Source organism: Aethalodelphis obliquidens, unplaced genomic scaffold, assembly GCF_003676395.1.
Source record: "Aethalodelphis obliquidens isolate GAN/ISIS:26980383/991018 unplaced genomic scaffold, ASM367639v1 scaffold1, whole genome shotgun sequence".
Lineage (NCBI taxonomy): Eukaryota > Metazoa > Chordata > Mammalia > Artiodactyla > Delphinidae > Aethalodelphis > Aethalodelphis obliquidens.
In genome coordinates this window covers 31,923,307-31,948,829 of record NW_020837945.1, presented here as the reverse complement: position 1 = coordinate 31,948,829, position 25,523 = coordinate 31,923,307, and the positions used below count along the sequence as shown (strand labels likewise).

The 25,523-nt window shown below is 35.7% G+C and overlaps 1 protein-coding gene across 8 annotated transcripts in view; it reads left to right on the top strand.

Annotated features, from left to right (window-relative positions):
- The window catches only part of ROBO1 (roundabout guidance receptor 1), a 396,160-nt gene that overhangs the window by 330,055 nt on the left and 40,582 nt on the right, over window positions 1-25,523 (top strand). For 4 of the 8 annotated variants that reach the window (XM_027102591.1, XM_027102576.1, XM_027102601.1 and 1 more), the window contains 9 exons: window positions 768-889; window positions 1,593-1,824; window positions 2,803-2,924; window positions 6,117-6,288; window positions 9,917-10,114; window positions 14,311-14,337; window positions 15,751-15,793; window positions 22,263-22,417; window positions 24,975-25,310. In XM_027102591.1, the coding sequence (XP_026958392.1) occupies window positions 768-889; window positions 1,593-1,824; window positions 2,803-2,924; window positions 6,117-6,288; window positions 9,917-10,114; window positions 14,311-14,337; window positions 15,751-15,793; window positions 22,263-22,417; window positions 24,975-25,310 (1,407 nt within the window). The remainder of the gene's footprint in view (window positions 1-767; window positions 890-1,592; window positions 1,825-2,802; window positions 2,925-6,116; window positions 6,289-9,916; window positions 10,115-14,310; window positions 14,338-15,750; window positions 15,794-22,262; window positions 22,418-24,974; window positions 25,311-25,523) is intronic. The other 4 variants (XM_027102582.1, XM_027102610.1, XM_027102621.1 and 1 more) reach the window with 3 other exon arrangements.

The following is a 25,523-nucleotide window of genomic DNA, read 5'->3' as shown; positions in this document are numbered from 1 at the left end:
GTTCTTGGTCTCCTTTCCAAAAATGTTGGTGTTCTTGAGACTTAGAACTCTTTATTGAACCTTTCTGACAGTGATACAATAACTAAACTAAACCAAACCATCAATTAAATAGATGTTAAGTACTCTTTTCTCATCAGATTTGTTTTGTTCTGTTCTATTCTGTTTTATTCTATCTTATCCTATGCTATCCTATTGTGTTGGAGGTTCCTGTATCCTCCATCATAACCATTAACTTATCATATATCTTATTTGGGAAGCTATCCAGGTTCATCTTATACGGTGAGGATGTCTTTTTGTGCTTGCTTTTCACTTATGTGTGTCCATTCTCTCCATTACTCATCTGCTGTGCTGCAAATCCTGGCTCTTTTCTTTCTGGCATAGTTAGGATCAGTACAGAAGGTTGTGGAACAAACTCAGAGGCGATTGCACAGGCTTCTCATCTTTGGCAAGAAAGTGATCATTACATGATAGGAAGAGCCCTCAGATGCTGCTGTTTGCCATTGTTATCTTTGCCTCCTGCTCTTTATTGCTTTCTCCATGCCCTCTGCTTGTTGTCTCTCTCTATATGTCCTATCCTCCTGACTCTAGTAAAAAGGTTAAGTTGTTCCTATTTTATTCTGTATCACAGGTTGGAATTATCCTTCACAGTTGGAATGCTTCTTCTTTTCTGAGATTTTTCTATGAATGAAAGGATTGTTTCCCCCATGCTTTCATTCAAGTCAGTTGCATTGTCTAGGATCTGACACAGTCTCCTTGGATTGTTGCAGATGTTCCCCCAACAAGTCAGGGGGTGGATCACAAGCAGGTCCAGCGAGAACTGGGAGATGTCGTACTGCATCTCCACAACCCCACCGTCCTTTCTTCCTCTTCGGTCGAAGTGCACTGGACAGTGAGTCGTTGTTGCTGCCGTAATATTTGATCTCAGTTTTAATAAGCAGATGACTTTGGAAGATCATTACCTGAAAACATATATGTATATAGAGAGAGATGCAACAGATAGTTAAATTATATATATCTGTTGCTTACCTCTCTACCAATGATAACTTTATAATGTAAGCATTGTTTATTATGGTAGCTGTGAAACGGCTTTAAACAGAGAAAAATTTCATCTTGTGTGTATTTTATATTATGCTGCAGTAATGAACTTTACCAGTCTCAGACGAAACAAATTATATATTCATAGTACTATAACGATAGGATCATTAGCATATGAATTTTTTAAACTGAAAAGTATTTCTGAATAATATTAAGTAGTCTTTTAAAATTAGGAAGTGGAAAAATACATTTTATTTCCTCATCCCCTTGACACTCTGACTTACCTCTAGATATCTGTTGTGGAAGTGCCATGATGCCTCACATTTCTGCATGAAGCATAGAAATTAGCATCTAATATTGTACATAAAGGCTGCAAAAGCGGACGTATTACAAAAGATAGTGATTTGTTTTTAGTATTCTACTTTATGTAAACTAGAAAACTGTGGAATGAAGTCAGATAGAATTTTTTGGCATTGTGTCACATTTAATTTTCATAATTTTCTAAAAAGTCAATAAAAGGACATGAATGGTTGCATTTTTATTTGTCATTTTAACAGGTGGACCAACAGTCTCAGTATATTCAAGGATACAAAATTCTTTATCGCCCGTTTGGAGCCAGCCATGGTGAATCGGAGTGGTTAGTTTTTGAAGTGAGGACTCCAACCAAAAATAGCGTGGTTATCCCTGATCTCAAAAAAGGAGTCAACTATGAAATTAAGGCTCGTCCTTTTTTTAATGAATTTCAAGGAGCAGATAGTGAAATTAAATTTGCCAAAACCCTAGAAGAAGGCAAGTATAACGAAATGTGCAGTTACTATGCATTGCAATACTTTTTTGTTAGGCTTTTATTAACTTAATGGAAAAGTATGAATGACATTAAGTCATAATATTAGTGACATTAATTATTAACTGTTTGGATAGTGAGCATTGTATTTTGTTAATAGGATTTATTTAATTAGAACTACTAAAAACCAAAATTCTATTATACTCGACTTGCTTTAGTAGTGGCCTATCTAAAAATGTGCGAATGTGTACATTGTGTTACTTAATGACGTATTGGATATATTTAATTATTCAGAACTAAGATTCACATTTAAAGATGGAATTATCCTCAATTTGCTTGTCTTTCCATTAATTATTTTTCATTCATTTATCAAATGTTATTTTGAGTGATGATCCGTAAATAAGGTGAGTATGTTTTGGTTTGCCCGGGACCTTCTGGACTTAGCATTTTATGCCTCATGTCCCTGGAAACCCCTCAGCTCTAGACAAACCAGTATGTTTGGACACTCTATAACTAGAGATTAAAAGTTAGTATTTACGTAAAGGTTAAAGGTTACATGTCACAAGTGTACTCTTTAAAAATAACCAGAATTTTTCCTAAAATGTCTTTATTACTTTGATTACAATAAATTATAGGATACAGTTAATAACATGGATGGTTAGTATTTATCTTTATGCTTTTGAACATTTTTAGGGAGAACATGGGACTAGGGTTACAGGGTAGGAGAAAGAGGAATTCTCCTGGGATGTTTTGTGGAGATAATCTATATAACTTTGGTTATGGAAAACTCACAATAACAATAGGTTAGCGATATCGAGGAAAAACAAATAGCTTGGGACTATTCAAATTGAATGAGATACATCTTTAAAACATATACATATATGGATATAAATTTTATATGTTTTTGTTTAAATGTTAAATGCCTGATTTCAGTGTTCTCTAGTGTGCTCATAATATATCTACTTTTTAAAACAATTTCATAGCACCCAGTGCCCCACCCCAAAGTGTAACTGTATCAAAGCATGATGGAAATGGAACTGCAATTCTTGTCAGTTGGCAGCCACCTCCTGAAGATACTCAGAATGGAATGGTCCAAGAGTATAAGGTAAATACATATATAGCAATTTACTGATGGACACCGCTCTCCCCTGCAGAAAAAAAAAAAAAGCAACCTTGGTTAAATTGTTCATGGATATTTGGCGCCATCTGCTGGTCCACACAGCAGCATGTACAATTATTTTTAAAATACTTTCCTGTTTATTCAATAATTGTGGAATAAGTTTTTCTTAAGCCATTTGAAAAAAAGAATTTAAAAGAGAGAATTTACCTGGTCACAGTACATATAGGTACATATAATTTCACACAAACAACAAACGTAAAGGCTAATAAAAGAATCTCTTTTTTTTTCCCCTTAAAAAAACAGCTTAAATACATTTTGCAGAACTAGTTTGCCCCATGGAATTGTATCAGATATGGTTTGATTTCTTTCTTTTAACATGTTTGGAATTTTGTAACATTGGAGCTAAGTTGGAAGAATTATTTTATTGTGCCTGAAAATTCTTTTATAAACCTTGTTTTCATCTCTAAACAAAATTTTATGTCTCAGAGGAAATTCAATTATAAACTTCTGTATATATTTAAATGAATTTTTTAAACATATGACGTATTGTCAAGTAATGTAATCCAGTGATTCTGAATAATTATTTTTACCTGTGAAGTTATCAGCTCTAATCATTGAATTTAGAGAGGCTTATATAGATTCATCTCCAGCAAATATTTTCAAGCATGCCAAGGTACAATAAAAATTAAGAACATGAGATTTATCCTGTTAATGAATATACATTAAAGCACAGTTTTAATGAGCTATGATAAATGAATAAACGATAGATTGAATTAGGGAAATCTCAATAGAGAGTAAATTTTGTGTGTATTTTTTCAACACTTATGTAAACATACTACATACTAGAAGACTTTTAACAGTAAAACATGTATTTCTATAGACACTGAAATATATGTATATATATTTCAGTATATATGTCCATTATACCTCAGTATTTTTCTAGTTACTAGCTAAATTATGATACTTTGTAAATTATCTCATATATGTAAAAATTTATATATGTTTATTGATATGAAACTGATGCTAAGAAGGTGAGCACATTTACCTTCTACAGGTAGTTATATGCTAACATCAGAATCACTTATGGAATCATTTTCCAAATATAGGTGCCTGGCCACCATTTTCAGAGATTCTGATTCAGCAAGTCTAATAAGGCCCTTGCATATATACTTTGGTAGATCTTTCCAGGTGATTCTGTTGTGCACTTTTGGATAAAACCCAAATAAAGATCATAAGTGTACTTTTGAGTACCAAATTAATTTGTACAATGACCAAATATACTGAGCTCAATTTTAGGTATAACAGTTTATTTTAAAATGATTTTTAAAAACAAACTAAAACCTCTGTATGACAGTTGCATGTACTTTAAAAGGGCAACATATTTTTAAAGTATTTAAAATACTGCCATAAATGTGCTGTGGATATTTTAGGGTATTTCAGTCATTAAAAGGTAAGAGTCTCTACACTTTCAAGTGCCTTCTCATGAGTTTCAAGGTTATTTCAAGACTGGGAAGTGATGGGGTGCTATGGTTCAGTCCAGAAAAATAAACCGTCATAGAGATTTTCAAGCATATGAAATGCGGCGATGTCTCAGCTCTTAAGCGAAATTGTGTAATGTAGGCATTTTCCCCTAAGAGTCAAAACTCATTTCTCTCCTAAAGAAATGTGAAAGGGTGGATTTCACTTAACTTCATGGTCAATTTAAAATAATAAAATGCCTTTCACAACCTGATTGACTGGTACAAAATCAGTTTGTGGCTTTGGTTCAGCTGTGTAATGTAATTGAGGGAGAAAAAATCACAAAGGACTCTTTATTTCCAAATGGTCAGACCCTGGTATAGAGTCTGACCATTTGTTGGTATTATGCATTGAAATTATATTAAAATAATATTAACTTTCAAAGAAAAAAAAAATTAAAGGCTCTTGCCCGTGTGATAGAGGACACTGACACTCTTAGATTTATTTGAAATCCCATTTCCTGTTACAGTTTAGACAATAGGCTACTTGAAACTAATCCTACACCTTGCTTAAGGACATCGTAAAGCATATAGAGCATGTTTTACTACTCCATGGATCATTTTCTTATAGAACCTGAGTCCAAATACTGTCATGCATCATATTCAAGCTCTATAACATTGCAAAAGATCACTCTAATAATTAAATAATCCATTCGTGAAATTTAAATTAAGAATTATAGCATAGTTCAGAAATCTTAATTTCCTGAAAATAATTTCCTACCACAAATATCAAAGTTAATGAGACATACAATAATTTTCTTATTAGGAGAATATTTTTCTTTTAAATCAAATATGTATTGTTATTCTTTATGATCTTATGTATATTATTAAAGGCTAATTAAAATTACTGTAAATACAAGATCAGAGTGCTATGTTTCTTTCATTTTTCTTTTCAGTGCTATTTTTCTTTCAAATTTTTCTTTCATTTTCAACCTACCATAGGTGGAATAAATCCTAGAATGATCCTTATTCTTTATGTTCAGTTTTATTTTTAAAAACCATGTTTATGCCAAGATACTTTAGATTATTCAGAAGCTCTCTCTTTTTAAATCAACTGTTTCTCGATTTTGACATGAAAGGTGATGGGACTGTGACAGCACCAGGGAATTTTGTCTAGAGAACTGTTGAAGTAAAGTATTAGACACAGAGTTTCCTACTCATTTTTGTTTTGTGATATCTGGTCAGCTAGTATTATGCAAGTCCATAGTAGGAATGCAAATACTGAATGATAATAGGTAAGTTATTGTTCTTTATCTAGATGTATACAGCTTTTTGCAAGTTCCTTTTATTTTTTCCTGGCATATAATTTCTAGGTGTTAAAAAAACAAAAAAGTCCTGATGATAAGGTTAAGAACCAGGGTCTTGGTAGAATCATTTGTAGAATCATCTGATATAATCCTTTGTAGAAACTTTTATAGAATCACCTGGTATAATCCTTTAAAAGTATATAAGAAAGTTCAAGGAGTTCAAGAAAGTTAAGGTACTACTAAGGTACTACTAGGTTTGACTAGAAGAGTCTTCTCAGAACTAGATCCAGGGGAAAAATGACTTTTGAAACTTCCTACATTAGGTTCATGATAGGTCTGAACTCTGTCTAAGTCTAAAACCACAGTGCTGATCTTTGCATTAACTTATATAATTTGTTGTGTTCTTCTTATAGGTTTGGTGTCTGGGCAATGAAACTCGATACCATATAAACAAGACAGTAGATGGTTCCACCTTTTCTGTGGTTATTCCCTCACTGGTTCCTGGGATCCGGTATAGCGTAGAGGTGGCAGCCAGCACTGGGGCGGGAGCCGGGGTGAAGAGTGAGCCACAGTTCATCCAGTTAGGTGAGTGCCAGTACAGATCTGGTTTGAAAGACATATCAGTGTACCCACTGTCCTGCTTTTCTTTTTGGTATATAGTGGAGCCAACCATTGCAAGTTGAATAGGCTATGGAATGTGGCAATAGAATTATGAAAATGATGGTGTTAGCCTTATTTTACCTATCTATAATATCACAACTGAATTTAAACTTATCCAAGCACACATTTTTAAATGATATTTTAAGCAAAAGGCTGTCAGTATTGTGTCATCCTAATCCTGTCCTATTGAATTTTTTTCATCTTTTCAATAAATACTATTAATTGAGCAACAAGGATGCCTCAGGGAACAGGAAAGATGCAGTCTGCACCTGCATGGAACTTACAGCGGTTTGGGTTTAAAAAGAAACAACTTAAACTAGGTATTGGAAGTTTACAGCAATATGTAATTTATATTCACCATTTATGTGTCTTTAAAATTGTATTGCTTTTGATAACAAAAAAGATAAATTGAGATGTAAAAGAGCATTGGAATATGACATATGCTAATTACTTAGAAAGTTAAAAATGCAATGTGTGCTTCAAAAGTGGTTAGATGAATAAAAAAGAAACACAAAAACCTGACAGAAGCCTTAGTTACCACACTTCATGATAGACAATGTGGCATGAACATAAAATTCAAATTTATTGGTTACCAGTAAAATCTGAAACAAACAACAAAAAAACAGCACCAAAATTATAAATGGAAAGGGGAGAGAAAAGGGTCAGATATTAAGAGGTGATATTTAAATTAAGATACTAAGAAGTATATAGTCAACTTTGTTCCTTTCACATCACAACTTAAGCATTAGTAATATTTCATGCCAGTTGCTAAATTATGAAGATGAATCAGATACATGAATCTTTATATATCACAAATAAGTATATAGTACTGTTGCATGTTGATAATATTGATGACATCTTAGAAATTATTTCAGAACAAAATTAAGAAGCATTCCACTGTGAATAAACTTTGTTGCTGTACGTAATGAACTTTGCATTCAATTTGGAAACAGCTATTGATGTTCCAGTGTTAAGACTGCTACCCGCTGTAACAGACAACACTTGCAGAACTTCTGGAGTGTAATATAATAAAGTCTACCTGAAGTCCAATGGTTGTAGCTATGGAGGGTCACAGGCTGATGAGGCGTCCCTTCTTTAACACGGGGCTTCCAAGGTTGACCCTGGGCCAGAAGAAAGGAAGAAAAGAAACACATAGTGTGGAGGAGGGTTTAAATGGCACATGTCTGGAAATGGTGCACATCACTGCTGCACAGAGCTTAGTCTCGTGATTCCAAACAGATGAATGGCAACACTGCAAAATCAAGTAACTGGCTAGGGAGCTACCTCCCAACAACTCTATGCTATGAGAGTACCATTCACGTCTTTAGTGGAGAGCTGGCTGCTTCTGCAACAGCCATTGGCCAGAATTTGATTTTTGGATTATCTTTTACAACGAGCACTTTTTTTTCAACAGAGATTATAATATACACAACTTTTAAGCAAAAAGAGCTTCATGGTTTATTTCTGGTTCATTTATTCCAAAATTTTTAGGCAATACCGAAAACTATGTTTAAAAATTGTGTGATGCATCTGTGACAACATTATCTAAGGTATGGGGGGAAATAGTCTGAACATAGATCTTTTTACTCAAATAGTTGCCTAGTTTTGTGAAAAGTCAGTATTAACTTATTAAAACTGAAATTAAAAGTTACATGGTGATGACCTTATACATTGTCATGGCATTTACTTATTTTGTATAATATATGACTTTCAGTACTGGGTTTTCAAATATGAATTAGAAAAAGGACCATGTGTAATTTTATTTATTTAAGATTTAAATCATGGGATTTAAGGGTCAAATTGGTTTTCTTGAAATTATAGATGTGTTCCAATTTTCCGTATCTTAATATAGCCTCAGCTGCAGTGAGACAAAGACTGAGGTACAGAGAGGCCATTTTAATTCATTAGTCACACCACACTTTATTCTGTTAAGCCCATCTGGTTGTCTGCATGGAACCTCTCTTGGCTGTCTGCATAAAATCTGAAGCTACCCAACTTAACCTTGCACAAATAACCATGAAATCTATAAACCTAGCAGATACAAAGGGTGTAGTAGAAATAAAAAGAAGAGTCAGCTTGGTGAACTTTCAGAGGATGAAGTGCTTGTAGGATAACCATAGATAAAAGAGTCTGGAACATGAAATAAAACTTTCAGTCAACAAACAGTTGAAGGCAGGTGACGACAACTGCTTGTGAAAATAGGTTTTTCAGACTTGACCCTCCATAGAATGAAATCTGGAATTCTGTTCAAGAAAAAAGCAAATAAAAAACACACGCATGGGCTTCCCTGGTGGTGCAGTGGTTGAGAGTCTGCCTGCCGATGCAGGGGACACAAGTTCGTGCCCCGGTATGGGAAGATCCCACATGCCGCGGAGCGGCTGGGCCCGTGAGCCATGGCTGCTGAGTCTGCGCGTCTGGAGCCTGTGCTCCACAATGTGAGAGGCCCGTGTACTGCAAAAAAAACAAAACAAAACAAAAAAAAAAAAACACACGCATGCACAACATGAGTAGCAATTTAGCCTTTTTACGTAGAAAGGGGTGCTATTTTCCTAAGACTGTTTCCTTAGCCATTGAATGCTACTTATTTTACCTGCCAGTGTTTTAACAGGATGCAATGTCATTTAATAAGAAAAAATAATCAGTAAGCATTTTTTTTCTGTTTGAGAAATGTTATTCATAACTAATGAGTTATACCAATTATTTTTCTTGGAAAAAACTAGAGTTTTGGACTGAAACAAATGTTTCTACTTTAAAGCAGGTGGTGTTAGCAGAACATTTTCAGAGTCAAATGCACGGGCTTCAGTAGTTGTGGCACACGGGCTCAGTAGTTGTGGTGCATGGGCTTAGTTGCTCCGAGAATAGCAATAAATTCTATCAATTTTTAATTCTTGAATCAAAAGAATTAACAGACAGAAAACAGGAGACTGACAGAAAACAGGAGACTTTTTGACTATTCATAACACTTGATAATTCTTGCCCATATTTAATGAACGTTCTTATAGCTATTGCTGGCCATGTTCATTATTTTAAAAGAAAGATTTTTCATAGTTCTTTCAATGGTAACATGATTTTAATTTTTCATTGTTTTTTTATTAATGATTCTGATTTTTTTTTTTTTTTTTTTTTTTTTTGTTGTTTTTGGGGCTTTTTTTTTTTTTTTTTTTTTTTGGCGGTACGCGGGCCTCTCACTGCTGTGGCCCCTTCTCGCTGCGGAGCACAAGCTCCAGACGGACGCGCAGGCTCAGCGGCCATGGCCCACAGGCCCAGCCGCTCCGCAGCACGCGGGATCCTCCCAGACCGGGGCACGAACCCGCGTCCCCTGCATCAGTAGGCGGACTCCCAACCACTGCACCACCAGGGAAGCCCAACGATTCTGAATTTTTATAGACCCTTCTAAACATAGTTTCAAACAATATGTTTCTGAGGCAGTTAAGCATCTTAGACTATTCAAGGGTGAGAGGAGGGGAGATACACACACACACACACACACACAATTTTTTTTCATTGTCTCATTGAGTTTTACACCCAAATTAACCCAAAGACGGCTTTTCAGATTCTCATGGAAACCCCGTGTCACCTGAGGACCAAGTCAGCCTTGCTCAGCAGATCTCAGACGTTGTGAAGCAGCCAGCGTTCATCGCAGGAATTGGGGCAGCCTGCTGGATCATCCTTATGGTTTTTAGCATCTGGCTCTACCGACACCGGAAGAAGAGAAATGGGCTGACTAGTACTTATGCGGGTATCAGAAAAGGTATTAGCTTTCCTAAGCTTTCCATATTTTACTGTGTTTACATAACTCTTCATTTTAATCTGTGACTCCAAGTTATTCATGATTATGCATATCCTATATGAAATTATTTTAATATATAAAGATCTTCAAAAGTGCTTTTATTTTATTGCAGTGTCTAGGTATAACCTCCTCTTGAGTATCAGTACTACAAATAGGCTTATCAGTTTCAGGCCCAGTTCCTTTAAAATATATTTCACCAGGGTAGGTCTACACTTCGTTGCGATACCATTCCCTTGTTCTCTTAGGGAATTACTTTATATTCTGGAGGAAACTTTTTAATCTCCTTGTCACAGGAATTATAAATACAAGCTTTGGACTGTCGCACAACTTTAAAGGGCGTGTTGTTGCCCTTTGTAAAGCTAAAGAGATTATTTATAAATAATGATATTTCCGATTATTTCTGATTATTTATAAAATAGTTTCTTGATAAATGTGCTTCAGTTTTCAGAGAGAGGAGGTTTAGAACTTTTTTATTGTTAAATTTAAAGTTGCAGAGCTGAATATGTATACTGTTAATGGGTGATGATGATTTGTTAAAAATGTGTTTACAGTTTAGAAGAGAACGTTTATTTAGCTGCAATTGTTTACAACTTTATGGACGAGCCAAATATGCTAAGGATTTCACAGACATTTTTACCACATATTCTCGAAGTCTGTAGGTTGGTAGTTTGTATTTTATGTTTTGTGATGAGGTTGTTAACACTATCAGATAGATAATCCTTTTGCCTTTCCCTCCTCAAATACCTTCATCCGCTCTGGGCATCAGATCTGGGCTCTAAGGCAGGGTAATTGTAAGTCCCAGTTTTCAGGCCACCATCCCAATTTATGTCTTTAGTCCAACTAAATTATTTACAGTGCTCCTTTGGCTCTTAAAATTGTCCTCGTTTTTGGATGGCAAATTATACACTCACCCTAGTTATAGGGTCCACACTTAACGTCTAAGATAACACTTTTGCTGCAAAGCAAATTTAAAGAGGATGACCAGTAAACACATACCTCCCTGCACCATCACCACCCTTTAAAAAAAATTGTCTACATATTTCCTAAGTGAACATTTCCTGCGTGGCTTGGCCAAGTCATTTCTCTGATCAATGATATGGCAAAGTCAGAATTTGTTAGTGCTAGCTAGACCTCTTCTCAATGAAAAGTTCTATTGAATATCTCTGTACGCTTGTAAAACAGTCTGGGACAACAGGCTTAAAATATTTGTGCCCTTGGTCCCAAGGTGTCTTGCCAAGAGTCAACACAAATTCATCACCCACACTGTGGAAATCCATGAATGTGCCTCCTGTCCGTGGCTCCACAGCAATCTCTTCGTGTACCTACGTTCACCTTAGTGTTATCATCCTTAAATATGTCTTTTTCAGATATGTGTCCTATGCAGAGATAAAGCAAAATGTCAGTATCCCTGCCTGTGAAATGGAAAACGAGGGCTGGGAGGTTACCGCAGAGAGACTGGTTGCTCGTTACGTATACAAAGTAGATCAATGTCAGGCACACGTGTTACCGTATAAAACCTTTGACTGAAAAACAAGGCAGAGAAGGGGTTTGTGGGTGTCTGTGTGTTGTGAAGCCGGGCAGGGGCAGGCTGTTGGGAGTTGTGTGTTTGAAATCCCATTTGAATGAAGAAAAGTGACTAATTAACGTCTAGACGTAGAGTCTCCTGAGTTCCCCAGGAATCCTGTATTTTTTATTGCCATGAAGTCTGATAGCTGTGTAGTTGTAACAATTGAATGCTCTCTCTTGTCTTGAAATCTAAATATGTGACATGAAACCCTCTCCCCTTCTGAAATGTTTCTTTTCTTTTACTAATGTACTTTAAGCATGCTGGCAAATGCCTATGTGCTCTTTCTGCAAAACCTGTTAAACTAATATCATCGTCCTTTTAACTAGCTTGTGTTTAAGCAGAACTCATAGAACATAATTACAAATGTAATTGGTGAGCATTCAATTCTGCTTTCCTCACTTTGCCGTGTTAGCACTTTTTCATAATTCTGGTTGTATGCAGTTTTGAAAAGTGCATCTTGAAATCTTAAATTGTCTATGCCCAGAACAATGCTGGTAATTCTAAGAAAAAAGGAAGTGAAATATTTTAAAGAAATCAATAGCCTGTTGACCTATAAACCATCAAACCAGAGTGTGACTTTCGGGTAATAGTGAGCATTTTTATCATTTCCCCCCTACATTTATCCGGAGGTGTGCCCTCTGCTCGTACCCCTTGTCCACAGACGTAGTGGGAGTTTATTACTGGAAGCTTTGAGAATTAAGTTGTCCTTTGGTGTACAAGCTGTAAAAAATTCATTTAGACAGAACTCTTTTCATCTCTTCTTCAATTCCTTAAACTGAGGTTAGCAGTTGGCTAGGAATACTGACGGGGACCTTTCATTTTTTGCCCGTGTCCTTTTGATTGCAAATTAATGTTCAGGCACTGCATTCTGCTTGAGTAGCTTTACTTTCAAATGTACCTCTTTATTATTTTTTATGAGGACTAGTTACTATGGCTCTGAATTTTTGATTGTAGCTAAATTACGTTGACTCTCTGAAAAGACCTGACTGAAAGAAGACACAGTAGAATTCCTAAGACAGAGACCGCTGTGCAGCAAAGGAAGCCCAGTGTATAAACTGGATCCCCAGCATTGAGGGTTTTGTTTTTGTTCCTCCTAGTACGCTCAGAAATAAAATGGTTTGGTAAGAAGTGACAGTTGTAAAGGATGCTACGGCATTTGAATTTGCAACCCCAGTGCTCTAATCTTCAAGTAAATTTCTTGGAGAAGTTCAAATGTGAAGTGGCAGCTTTTTGATCCGTGATAAGTAATCAACATTCTAGTTTGTGTGTATTAAGGATTTCTTAAAAGCAAATTTTAGTCTACAAGGAAGTAATGTAGATTTCCTTGCTTTCTTTACCAGAGCAGTGTTTACTTTAAATTAACGTGAAGAGCTTGGAAAAAATGTCAGCCTCTCCCTCTATGAAACGACATGGAAATAGCTGTGGTGTTATCCAACACCCAGGAATGAGAGAAGATAGGAAAAGTGGCAGAGGCAAGGCTGCTACTTTTGAGGTCTGCAGTTCAATTTCAGGCATTATTGATTGGATTAAGATTTATAACTGCAGGGTGAAGGTTTTCAGAGGGGCATTATGGTTCTATTGTTTAGCTTTTGGTGTGGTATTTAAAAAAAAATGCTCAGCCTACTTCTAGGAAGCTTCTAAATGTAAACTATAATAGAGAAGTTAAAGTTTAAAGCTCCTCATTTTTCCTGTCCCTTCACAAATTTCTATCATGATAAAAATGTAGCATTACACTGTTTATATGATAAGTATCAGGCATTTCTTGGCAGTGAAACAATTCAGTTTTATGGGGTTTTTTGTTCCAGTTCTTTCTTTGCTTGCTGCCTTCCTTTCTTCCTTCCTTTCCTTCTTTCTTTCCCTCCTTTCCTCCTTCCCTTTCCTCTTCTCTTCCTTCCTTCCTTCCTCCCTCCTTCCATCTCTTTCTTACTTTTTCCTTTCCTTCTTTCTTTCTTTCTCTCTTCCCCCCTCTTTCTTTCTTTCTTTCTTTCTTTCTTTCTTTCTTTCTTTCTTTCTCTTTCTCTCTCCTTCTTTCTTTCTTTTTCTTCCCCCCTCCTCCCTCCCTCCCTCTCTCTCTTTCTTTCTCTTTTTGTCTTTCTATCTTTCTCTCTGTCTCCTTCCCTCTGTCTCTCTTTCGATGATGAATACTTAAATGCACCTATTAGTTAGCCCACTTTAATAAGCCTTTACTTTAAGATTTCTAGATAAAGTTTAGGCAAGACCCTGATAATACTTGTTTAAGAACCCATTATCCAATGTTTGGAAATGATTAATAGTAGAGGGCTCCTGTTTGTACTAAAGCCATGAACTAAATCTCTATTACTAAATGCAGGGGTCATTTGCAGGCTAACCCAGCACAATCCCCACCCCCTCCCGTCCTAGAACGTCAGACCCTTCAAAATGGTACCTCAGAGACAAGCTTCTTTTTTAACCTCAGATTTGGTTTTATTCATATATCAGAGTGTCAGAACTACTGGCCTAGTTATTTACATTTGTTTTATGTTCAGCTGTCTGCTTGATTTATACTAATGTGATATGTTCCCTTTCTCTCTTCAGCTTAATAACTGGTTTATATTTTGTTTTGATTTTTCAGTCCCGTCTTTTACCTTCACACCAACAGGTATATATTTGCGCTTACCCCCCTCCTTTTCTTTGTTAGTTTGGCATGTGTTGTACTATTGTGTTTCTGTTTTTATTTCATTTTCTGCAGTAAGCTAGGGGGAAAGGACTTACAATGGAAGACAGTACATTTACTCGTGCCAGGCATGCACTTGAAGTAGAAATGGTTGGTGTTGCCTGTCATTCTTTCAATGCCGTTACTTATTCGTGACTCCGCATTGCATCTTAGCCTTGTTTGCATGTGTTTCATTAGATGGACACACTGTTTCTACCCTCAGCATGATTTAACATGCTAATTAATGATCACATTGATTATTTCAGACTTGGCAGTGCATTTTTTTCCCTTAACTTAAGCTTTCAGGTTTTCAAACAAAAATTTCTCTCCCTTGCAATTCTCTATCCATACAATCAACATTCTTAAAGGTAACCAAAATATCCAGCACATGTGAAAGATAAAACTTGTCGTTTTCCTTAAGTCCGAGCACTAAGATTCCACTCCATTCAGTTTCTTTCAAAGTGGGTCCTCTTCTTTCGATTCACCTTTAGTAAAAGATGTACCTGTAGCCTTTCCTCCTCGGTTTTAATCCAGTTATTATAATCACTGGGAGCACTTATCTCTCCTTAACAGACTCCCAGTTTGGAGTTCTTCTAAGTAGCAGAATGTGGCAGCTTTTAGAAACATATTTCTCCTTAGAAAATGGGTCTGTATTTACAGAAACACTAATATCCTTAACCCCTTGCCTGACTATGTGGAAATCTTTTTCTGTTATGGCTAAATTTTATACCCATAATTTATTAAGCCGAGGATGCTTTCAAGAGCATTAAAATATATTTTCAATATGTATACATGTCTGATGAAAATACATTGAGAAGGGTTTTCACAAGCCACAGTAAAAACTAGGTCGCATTCATTACTAGTCACAACTAGGCATACATCTTTGTGTGTGGAGAGAAAGAAGGTTTATTTTAACGTTTATCTTTGTCTTACTGGTACTCATATTTCTGGGGAAATGGTCTGGTAGGTTTTTTTCTTCCCAAATTTAAGATTCCACTTACATAAAATCATGAAATTACATGAAAATAATAAATTCAAAATTGGAATCTATGAGAATGTGAATGTACAAACGTGTAATAGTTATAGTTAATAAGAGTGAACTGAAGTTGGCTTCTGCTTAGTTTTCAACCTTGTTGGCACGTAAAGAAAATAAAAATAACTTGTATCTAATTCTGTACCATCTTAAAAAAATACTAGTTGAATTGGAAATCTATTTCCTGTGATGAATTTTTGCAATGCTTCTAAGTAGAAAGGAAGAAAACATGCCATTCTAGAAATATGCTCATGAATGTCATAGCTTTTGATATATAAACACAAACATGTCTATTAATTGTTCCTTTTTTTTTGGTAACATTCCAGTAACTTATCAGAGAGGAGGCGAAGCTGTGAGCAGTGGAGGGAGGTAACTATCCTGCTTGTTTTGTAGATTCTCAGGGGAATTCCAGGTATTTCTTCTTGTCTTCATCGATGACATCACTTTCTTTGCTTAAAAGGTTTAACTTAAAGGTGAAATTTGTTTAAATATCTCAGAAATACTCCATTCTGTTGTGCTGTGGAGCCAAGCTTGTTTACACACAAATGCACTTGATTGGAGCTGCTGCATCTTAGTCAGTGAACGCCAGAGGGAGCACTTTAACCGGGAAAGACAGACTTGCTGATTTAGCAGATGATTAAAGGAGTTAAAGTAATTAAGCGATGGCATTTATGAAGATTAAGAAATATAGCTAGTTAACAGATACTATCAAAGAAAAAGTGTTCATTTGGAAACCTGCTGAACACAGCATTGGCTCATAAGTTGTTGTAGTTTATGTCTGTTTGTTTGTTCTTGTTATGAATTCAACATAGTTCAGTCTCCATTTGCCGGAAAATATGTTGAAATAAAAGGAGAATCTAGGTAGCTTGTTAACACGGAGGATTTTTTTTTCTTCCCTCTCATTAAAATGAACCTCAATCCTACATTTATGATTTTTTGGTAATTATTATTCAGTGAACTTTAATATATTCACAGAGAAACCACAAATTGATGTGACAGACGGCTGAAAGGGGCTGAAAGAAGGTATAAGTTACATGAGTCAAGCTTCAGGATTTTCTATGATAATTTTTTCTTTTCAAAAACAGTAACCTCTAGCTTAAGGTGTAAGAAAAAAAACCTTTTGACCAGAACCATTTTCTAATTCAAATTCAGTTAACTTATTGAGTGTCCTGCTTTGTATAGTTAGATATGTGGTTGCAACTGGAAAAGATAAAAATAAGAAAGAGTGGTGAAAAAATTGTTGACCACCTTTAGCAAATGCTGTACAAATTTGACAATTAGCACTACTGTTTTCTTTCCTGGGTACTGCTGCTAGCTTCCTGTTTTCATACCTGTGAAACAAAGTCAGCACTGAAAGACCCCAAAGCTAGGGAGGTCTTCATAAGGAATAAATCCATTTGATTCAGGAATTAAACCAGGGCCTGTTTTTGCATCCGGGGCAATTCTGTCTAAATCATACCCCAGACATTCATGAAACAGTCTCTGGCATAAGAACATTCTCTCGTGGATAAATCTGGAACCTGATGCTATAACCACCTCTCTCCATGTGTATATTCATGACCGTAGACTTCAGCTTTCTCATTAATCAGATCTTTTGAAAATGCTTATTGAGCATCTTCTGTGGGTTCTGCACCAGCCTCTGTGCATGAGCACGTGCACAGATGTGCTCTCTCTCTCACACACACACATGCGCACACATATAAAATATGTCTAGTTTCTGCTGTAAAGGAATTTTCAACCTAGGTAGACCAGATTATCAAGGAGGAAATGATGGCAGGGATCTCTCAGTACCAAATGCTCGTTTCTTCAGCAGGACTGAAAAATTACAAAGTTCCATTTGGAAAGGTCAGTAAATCATCATACAGAATTAACCTTCTGAATGTAAAAATAGTATAACAGTGAAATGGATTTATTTTAAATACCAAATAGAAATGATCTTTTTACCAAATAAAATGACAAAAAATGCTGGAATGTTATAGAGGCAACAGTTAAATAAAGATCTTAGAGTTCGTGCTCAAAATGACAGTTACATACACAATTTTAAATTTATTTATTCATCACACCTATTTATTGAATACCTACAATGTGACAGGCAGTGTTCTAGTTGCCTGGGATACATCAGTGAGCAAAGTCAATAAAAGTTCCCGTCCTTCTGAATGTTACATTTAGTAGAGGAGATAGAAGATTAATAATAAACATTTTTTCAAAAGTCAACTCTATAGTAGAAGCAGTTGGTGAGTGCTTTGGAAAAACCAGAACAGGGTAAGAGCAACAGGAATGCGTTAGGAAGAGGTCTCATTTTCTAGCCATCTGTGAGTGTGTGGTGTGTGTGTATGTGTGTGTGTGTTCTGTGTATGTGTGTTGTGCGTGTTCCATGATCCAGTGTGGTAAGAGAATGAACAGTGAGTCAGACTCTTGTACTCACTTCTCTGATGCCACCTCTTAAACATTGGGTTCCCTCAGGCATCTCAGACTCTGTGAGCCCTCACTGTATCACCCGACTCATGTGGTTAATGACACCTAAGTCAAAATGTCAAGTCATCCTCTTTCTTGCATCTATTACTGCATTTCGTTGATCCTGCCTTCTTCTCCCTTCACTGTCGCTGTATTGTTCCACTTCAAGCTCTTTTTGTCCCTTGTCTAATCTGTTAAAATTGCTCCCAGCAGTCCTGCCTTCATCTACCTTCATTACAACTATTTCCTGTTAATTCCCTTTGCCCGTTGGAACCAGAATGAAATTTTGAAATGCAATATGGATCATGTCTCTGAGCTTCTGAAGATCCCAGTTTCAGTAGAACACACCATATTTAAAATAGCAAGTCCAAACTGGAAAGAACATGTGAAACCCACAACCTCTAGGGCCTTGTAGCCCTCCTCATATCTCTGTGTGCCACCCCCTACAATCCACTGTGTCAACCCACCTGCCAATCACCAATATTGCATTCTCTTCTATGCACTTATTACATCAGCCCGTAATGTGTCCCCCTTCCCCTTGTTAGTTGGCTGAGGTTCACCTGCTGTGTCCTCCAAGAACTCTTTGTGCTGTATAAATACCACAGTTAAGCACCTAATAAGAGGTAATGCAATTATCTTTTGTTTATATCAGGGGTCAGCAAATTATGGCTCTTGGTCTGAATTTGGTCTGACACCTGTTTTTGTAAATAAAGATCTATTAAGATACAGCCAGACTCACTTGTTTACATATTGTCTGTGACTGCTTTCCCTCCACAATGGAAGAGTTAAGTAGTTGAAACAGAAAATATATGTCCCACGAAGCCTAAAATGGTTGCCCTCTAATCCTTTCTAGAAATAGTTTTCTAACTCCTGGCTTAAATGATTGTTTCCCACCATAGAATGTGAGATCCTGGAGTTAGAGGCTATGTGATTTACTAATCAATAATTAAATGCATGAATTTTTGTAATGCAATAAATGTAATTTATTAGATTATATCCATAAATTCAATATATGAATTATTGATCTTTGAAAGATATCACCAAAAAGTATCTAAAGAAGGAAGGGATGAGTTATCGAGTAAACAAATGTCAGAAGACTTGAGTTCATTCCTTGATGAGAGAAGAGTTTGGGGCCCTGGACATTTTCCTCTGATAAAGGAGAAGGTTGAGAGAGAAGGAGAACCTGAGAGCTCTCCTCGTTCTCTAAACTGTGAATTTCCCTCTTCACATAAAAGGGAAAACGAGGATGGCGGGAAGCAAAGAGACCTCTTCTCAACTTAAAAAGGGCAAAGGATTTGCAGTGTAATCCAGTGGCAGATCATGGATCTTAAGTGGCTGTTTCTATTCATTGGTTTTCCTTACCTCACACATCTCGATCTCCTCTTCCAAACAATGAAAACCTAGTTAAAATCCAAACCACTGCAGAAACCAGGAATCAGCAGAGAAAGCCTGAAGAAAGGCATAGGAAAGTCAGGCTAACCAGGTCGAGAATGCCAATAGCACATTTCCTGGCAGTGGGAGGTGAGAAAGAAAGAGTTCAGGCCTCGCTTCTCTTTGAAGGACTGACCGCTCTCAGCTCTATGCCTTGCTTCTTCCTGGGCTTCAGAATTCTTTCAAGCTATCGAAAGAAAGAGGAGACAGCCTACAGGCAACCCTTGCTGCTGGGCCCCTTCACTATTTTCCCCAGCCCCTGGACCCTTTAGTATCAGTATTTTATTTTGTGGTTTAGGAGTTCAAATAGGTTGGTTGGTTGGTTTGTTTTTGGAGTGAGTGATTGGAATGTCTGGAGTAACAGGAGCAGAGGAATTGAAGGTAATTGCCACGTAATTATTTAAGTGCATCTGTCCTCTTTTCCTTTGTGACGCAAAACTATCCCCTTAATATAAACTGGAAATTAAATATGGCTTTTGGGAGCCCTAGTCTCTTCCTTTCCCTGATAATATCTTTTTGAAGACAAGGAAAAAATAGACAAAACTCACATATATTAGCATGAAAGTATAACAACTAACATGTTATATGATATATATGTATAAAATGGTTGCATTTTTATATATATAAAATATGGTAACATTATATAATATTTCCGACATATATTAATCACTATAACCAGCACTGTGTTTTGTTTCTGCTTCATTTCTTATTTTTGGGCAACTAAATCTGTCTCATACACACTAGATCATCTTAAATGCATAAAAATAGCTTGAGAGATTGTTAGTTTCTAAAGACCCTAACACCCTTATCAGAGTAGCTACATATGACCTTGACTTCCTCAGAGTTCTCTGAAATATACCCATGGCATTTTAAGATTCATTATGGGCCAGTAATCATGACTCAACCTTCTTCCCTAGATAATTAGCATTCCAAACAAAAGTCTGAACTGAAAGCTAGGATGTGAATTGTTAATCCTACTTCCTGTTGGAAAGCTCCCATACATATGAAAAGTTCTTTTCAGCCTCTGATGATATCAAAACGTTCACTTTTAAAAGTGTTTTTCTGAGGGAATCGTAGCATGAAAATTTTGTCTATTCCTTTTGAAACATGTAAGACAGGCTTGACCCGTACTTCAAACATCCTATAATATTTCTACAGTATCAAATATGGAGATTTATTTTTAATAATTTTAAAAGTGATAACACACTTTAAGCTCACGAGAAAATAAGGAAAGCTATAGACTACTAGGTGCAGAATTTCTATAACCAACATGGATTTCAAAAGCTCCAGGTATCTGTGATGCAGCTTGCATTTAAATGTTTTACATTTTAACAGGTCAGCAACATTGCTCTTCAAAGCATATTTTTATCAACAATTTTAATAGTAAATTTATTCAGTTTTAACGGCATTATTCTGAACGTTTAGACTTCAGACATTACCCCACTCTTCCTTTTATTAAGAATGTTTGAGGATTTTAGGAAATTTCAGCACTCTCCAGTATATGTGTTTATAGTATTCTGGCTTAGCGTGTGGATTCTACAGACAGACTCCTTGGATTTGAATCCCAGCTCTGCCACTCGCTCACTTTGTGTACCCATGCACAAGTTTCTTAACCTTTCTCAGGTATCTCAGTTTCCTAATCTTTAAAATCTGAATAATAATAGTAACTACTCTGTAGATTATTAGAAAGATTAAATGAGTTAATACATAGAAAGGTCAGAACAATGCCTCACACATTGTAAACAAAGGGTAAACATTCATTATTATTACAGATATATGTATACACACATATATACATATACGTATACAGATATATAACTTATAAATCCATATTTTTCATTGGAAGTGAATTATTCCTCAAATAACCATCATTTGCGTAGAAAGTTTCCTCGGTTGATTCTCTGTATGCCAGCCTAGGAACCATGGTGAGTGAAATGTCAGGTTCTTGCTTCCCAGGTAAATGAAAGTGTGGTTATTGCACTTTAGCAAAGAAAATGAAAGCATGAAGAAAATCTTTGCAGACTCTGTAGTGCCAGTCTGTTTATTGTGGATCTGACAGTACATCATGCATCGTATCACCTCTTTTGCTGGATTATCCAATGGAGTCAGTATTGGAAAAGGACCTCAGGATTTCCATTCCTGGACTTCAGTCTGTGTCTCTGGCACTGGTGGTCCAGGGCTGCCATTAATAACTGCTGATGTACTTTGCATTCCCAATGCACAGTGAAAGAGGATTAACATCTGTCGTGCAAAAAAAAACATGAGCGCTAATATTTCTTACAGTGGACAACGTTTTACCAGATTTAATTCAGTAGCTTTCCTTTGTTTATATAGGATTTAAGGCATCTTACATTGTCACCATCAGAAAATGTTGACAAGCTTACAGAACTGTGCACTGAAACACTGATGAGGCTCTCTGCAAAATGTCACAGAGCCCCAAACTCACTATCTCTGAAACATGGTTTTGAAGAAAAATATGCAAATGTGCTTGCTGTGAAGCATCCTTTATCTCAGTAAAGAAGCTTGTTCCATTTTTTAATGAAGTTGTGAGAAGGATCATTATTTTTTAATGGGTCAAAAATTAAGAAATGCAAGCTGTCTTAACAAGAATATTCTTTATGCTACTAAAACACTACAAAATATAAGTATCCACATTTTTTAGATTCCATGTTTGATTTTTAGCCACTGTGACTGAAGGCGGAGTAGAGCATTACAAATGGTACAATATTTGTCTCACTGTTTACAACATAATGGCTCTATAAACTGAGGCATGCCTCCGACATTACATTATAGTTGCCTTGTCTGTAAAATAAAAGGAATTAGTATATCTTTCGGCATAGTTGACCAAATTATTTGTGAGCATAGTGAGATGAAGAATTTTCTGGAATTCTGAATAGGAAATATCATTTGCTACTTATATAAAACTTGCTTTTATACATATTTTTTTCTTTAGGCCAGGACTTCTCAACATCAGTGAACCTGCCACGCAGCCATGGCTGGCAGACACGTGGCCTAATACTGGGAACAATCACAATGAGTGCTCCATCAACTGTTGCACAGCAGGCAATGGAAACAGCGACAGTAACCTGACCACGTATAGTCGCCCAGGTTAGAGGCACAGAGACAGCTTGATAGGCAAGCTTGGCATTGTTAGGAACAAGCCACGAGGAGATAACTTTCGTTTTCTTCTCCTTAAACTGAAAATGAAATTTAATCAGCATTTTCATGAACTATTAACCATGGTTTAGCAAACTAGCCTGATTCAAATATTTTCTCCATCCCTATATCTCCACACCTCACCCTCCACCCAAAAATGTTTCTCAGTATGCAAAGGGAGAACGGAGAATATAAATCCTAGAATAGATAGCAAATAAGGAAAAATGAAATTATACAAAAGTATTCATCTTCATGAGAATGTACGTAATTATAATTTTAATTGTAGTTATTTATAGTATTTATTTTAAAGATTTTAAGAATAAAGCAGATCAATAGATCTATAGTTTGAGTAAACCAAATTTTTAATAGCAGCAACAATAATAATTATATGGTGGTAATAAATAACTTTAAATGAAAGCTAACTGAATTTCAAAATTAGATTTTTATAGTATACTAGTAAATCCTAAGATACAAGAAATATATATCTTTTGCAGGTGTGTATACTAATACTAATTTTGTATTGTGTCTTTTTGGTTCAGAAATATGTGTGGTAAATTGCTCGTTAAAATCTCATGCTAAAACATGACAGTAAAATTCGGATGTAGAATATGCAATATGCAAAGGAAAAAACAGAAAATTACAAATAATTCTTACAAAAAACCTTTTAACGTTCATTCACAATATAGGAAATATAAAAAGAATCATAAAGAATCAAAATATATGACTATAGAAGTAAAATGGAGTTAAGGAAAAGGGAAATAGGACATGGCATTTAAGTAAAAAGTGTGATGCACCATAAAGAACAAATCATAGCCTCCATTGGATATGGATATGGAAATGACATATCCATGTGACCAAGTCCATGTTCTCTAGAGGTCCATATCCTAGTTGTCTAGAAGAAGTGCTCACATAATTATAAGTAAAAGAAAGATTATGCTGAGCCCAATAAAAGAAAAATGACAATATCCATTTAAATTAATATGTAGAGCTGTGTTGTCTAATATGATAGCCTCTGGCCTCAGGTGGCTATTTAAGTTTAAATTTAATAAAGTACCATTTAAAATCCAGTTCCTCATTTGCACTAGCCACATTTCAAGTGGCTAGCTAACCCCATGTGGCTAGTGGCTATCATGTTAGACAGTGCAGAATAGAGCGTGTCCATCATCCGAGAGAGTTCTATTGGATATTACTCGTATGGAAAGATTAGCAAAGAAAAACGAGATTGCCAAAACCATATTGCCATTAAAAATATTGTTTAACCACTATTATATAAAACTTAATACCTAGAAATTAGAAATAAGAATTACTAAAAGCCAGATTGATCAGATATCCCTGATCCCTGATCATTTGTTGTTGAAATGCAGGGTAGTTGAATTCAGTAGGATAGAGAAGTTGCAGATTTTTCTTAAAACTGTATTCATTTTTACATCTTTAGTAGTGACCGTGTTAATTTATCATTTTTTAGGATATCCAGTTGAAAACTTATCCTCAAGGTGACCTGTTAATGTTGTAGCCACTATGAATTAAAATAGTGGTATTTTTACTATTATAACTTGACTAATTTTTTATTTTAAAAATGTTTCAATTTTAAATGATGATTTAAGTTTTTCCTGCTATTTGAATATTTTCAGCTACAGGCTTTGAATATTTCCTATATATATATATGTATATATATATATATATACATATATATATATATTAGTTATTTCACTCAAATATTTAAAGAAAGGGAAAATTAGAGTGAAATATTAGACATATTAGGTATTATTTCAGGTGTTATTTGATAAATTGCCCTTGCTACTATGATTCATTTTGCCATCATTATTGTCATTTTATACTTCTTGAGGTGTCATTATGAAACCATGAAAAATGATTACATAACATCTTTTCCTGATAATGATTATCCTGCATGACCAAGGGAGAAAACTAATAAAATTCTCCTCAGCACTATTTACTGTCACTTTACCTCTGTTCCTCATATTTTTTGAGTAGAGTTATTTTATAAAATATTGAAATCTCAAGTTCTTTCATCTGAGGGCAGAGGGTGTTTGTTTTTTTTGTTTTTTGGTCTGGATTCTTAACCTATAAGCTTAACTAGTAACTTCAAATAGTTCAGTAACTCCAGACTAGAAAATGTTAAGTTGGCACATAAAGATATTCATGTATATATTATTTTAGTGCAATTCCCATTAATTGGGCTGTTAAAGGAAAATTATTTAATTTGGGTGCATTATTTATAAACTGTAACGCTAGCAGAAGTTCAGAATTATTTAGGCTCCATATAAATTACGTGTCCTCTCTTATTCACTCAATTTTTCTTTAGAAAGAACATGTGACTATGTTCTTTAGAAAGGACATAAGAATATTTGGTCCTTTTTATTCATTATATTTAAGCCCATTTATACTTTATAGAACAGTTTTACTGTGACTCACAAAACTACTTACAAGGAAATTGAAAACGAATAACCATGCAGAATGACTTTTTCCTTTTCCTCTCCATTGCACATAGCTGATTGTATAGCAAATTATAACAACCAACTGGATAACAAACAAACAAATCTGATGCTCCCTGAGTCAACTGTTTATGGTGATGTGGACCTTAGTAACAAAATCAATGAGATGAAAACCTTCAATAGCCCAAATCTGAAGGATGGGCGTTTTGTCAATCCATCAGGGCAGCCCACCCCTTATGCCACCACCCAGCTCATCCAGTCAAACCTCAGCAACAACATGAACAATGGCAGTGGGGACTCCAGCGAGAAGCACTGGAAACCGTCCGGACAGCAGAAACAAGAAGTGGCACCAATTCAGTATAACATCATGGAGCAAAACAAACTGAACAAAGGTGAAGAGCCTTGCCTTTATTCCCACCCTTTTCTGTATTGGCATCCTTAACCCTTCAGCACTACATGCCGAAGCTTGTCTGCAAGTAGCGTGTGAAATCTTTCTTTGGTCGCTAAGGTTTTCTTATTTCTTTGGTTTCAAAATTTCCAGTGTCAAGAAGTTAATTAGCACAACAATAACCTTGGAATATTGATTTTAGAATAATATGTAAGTA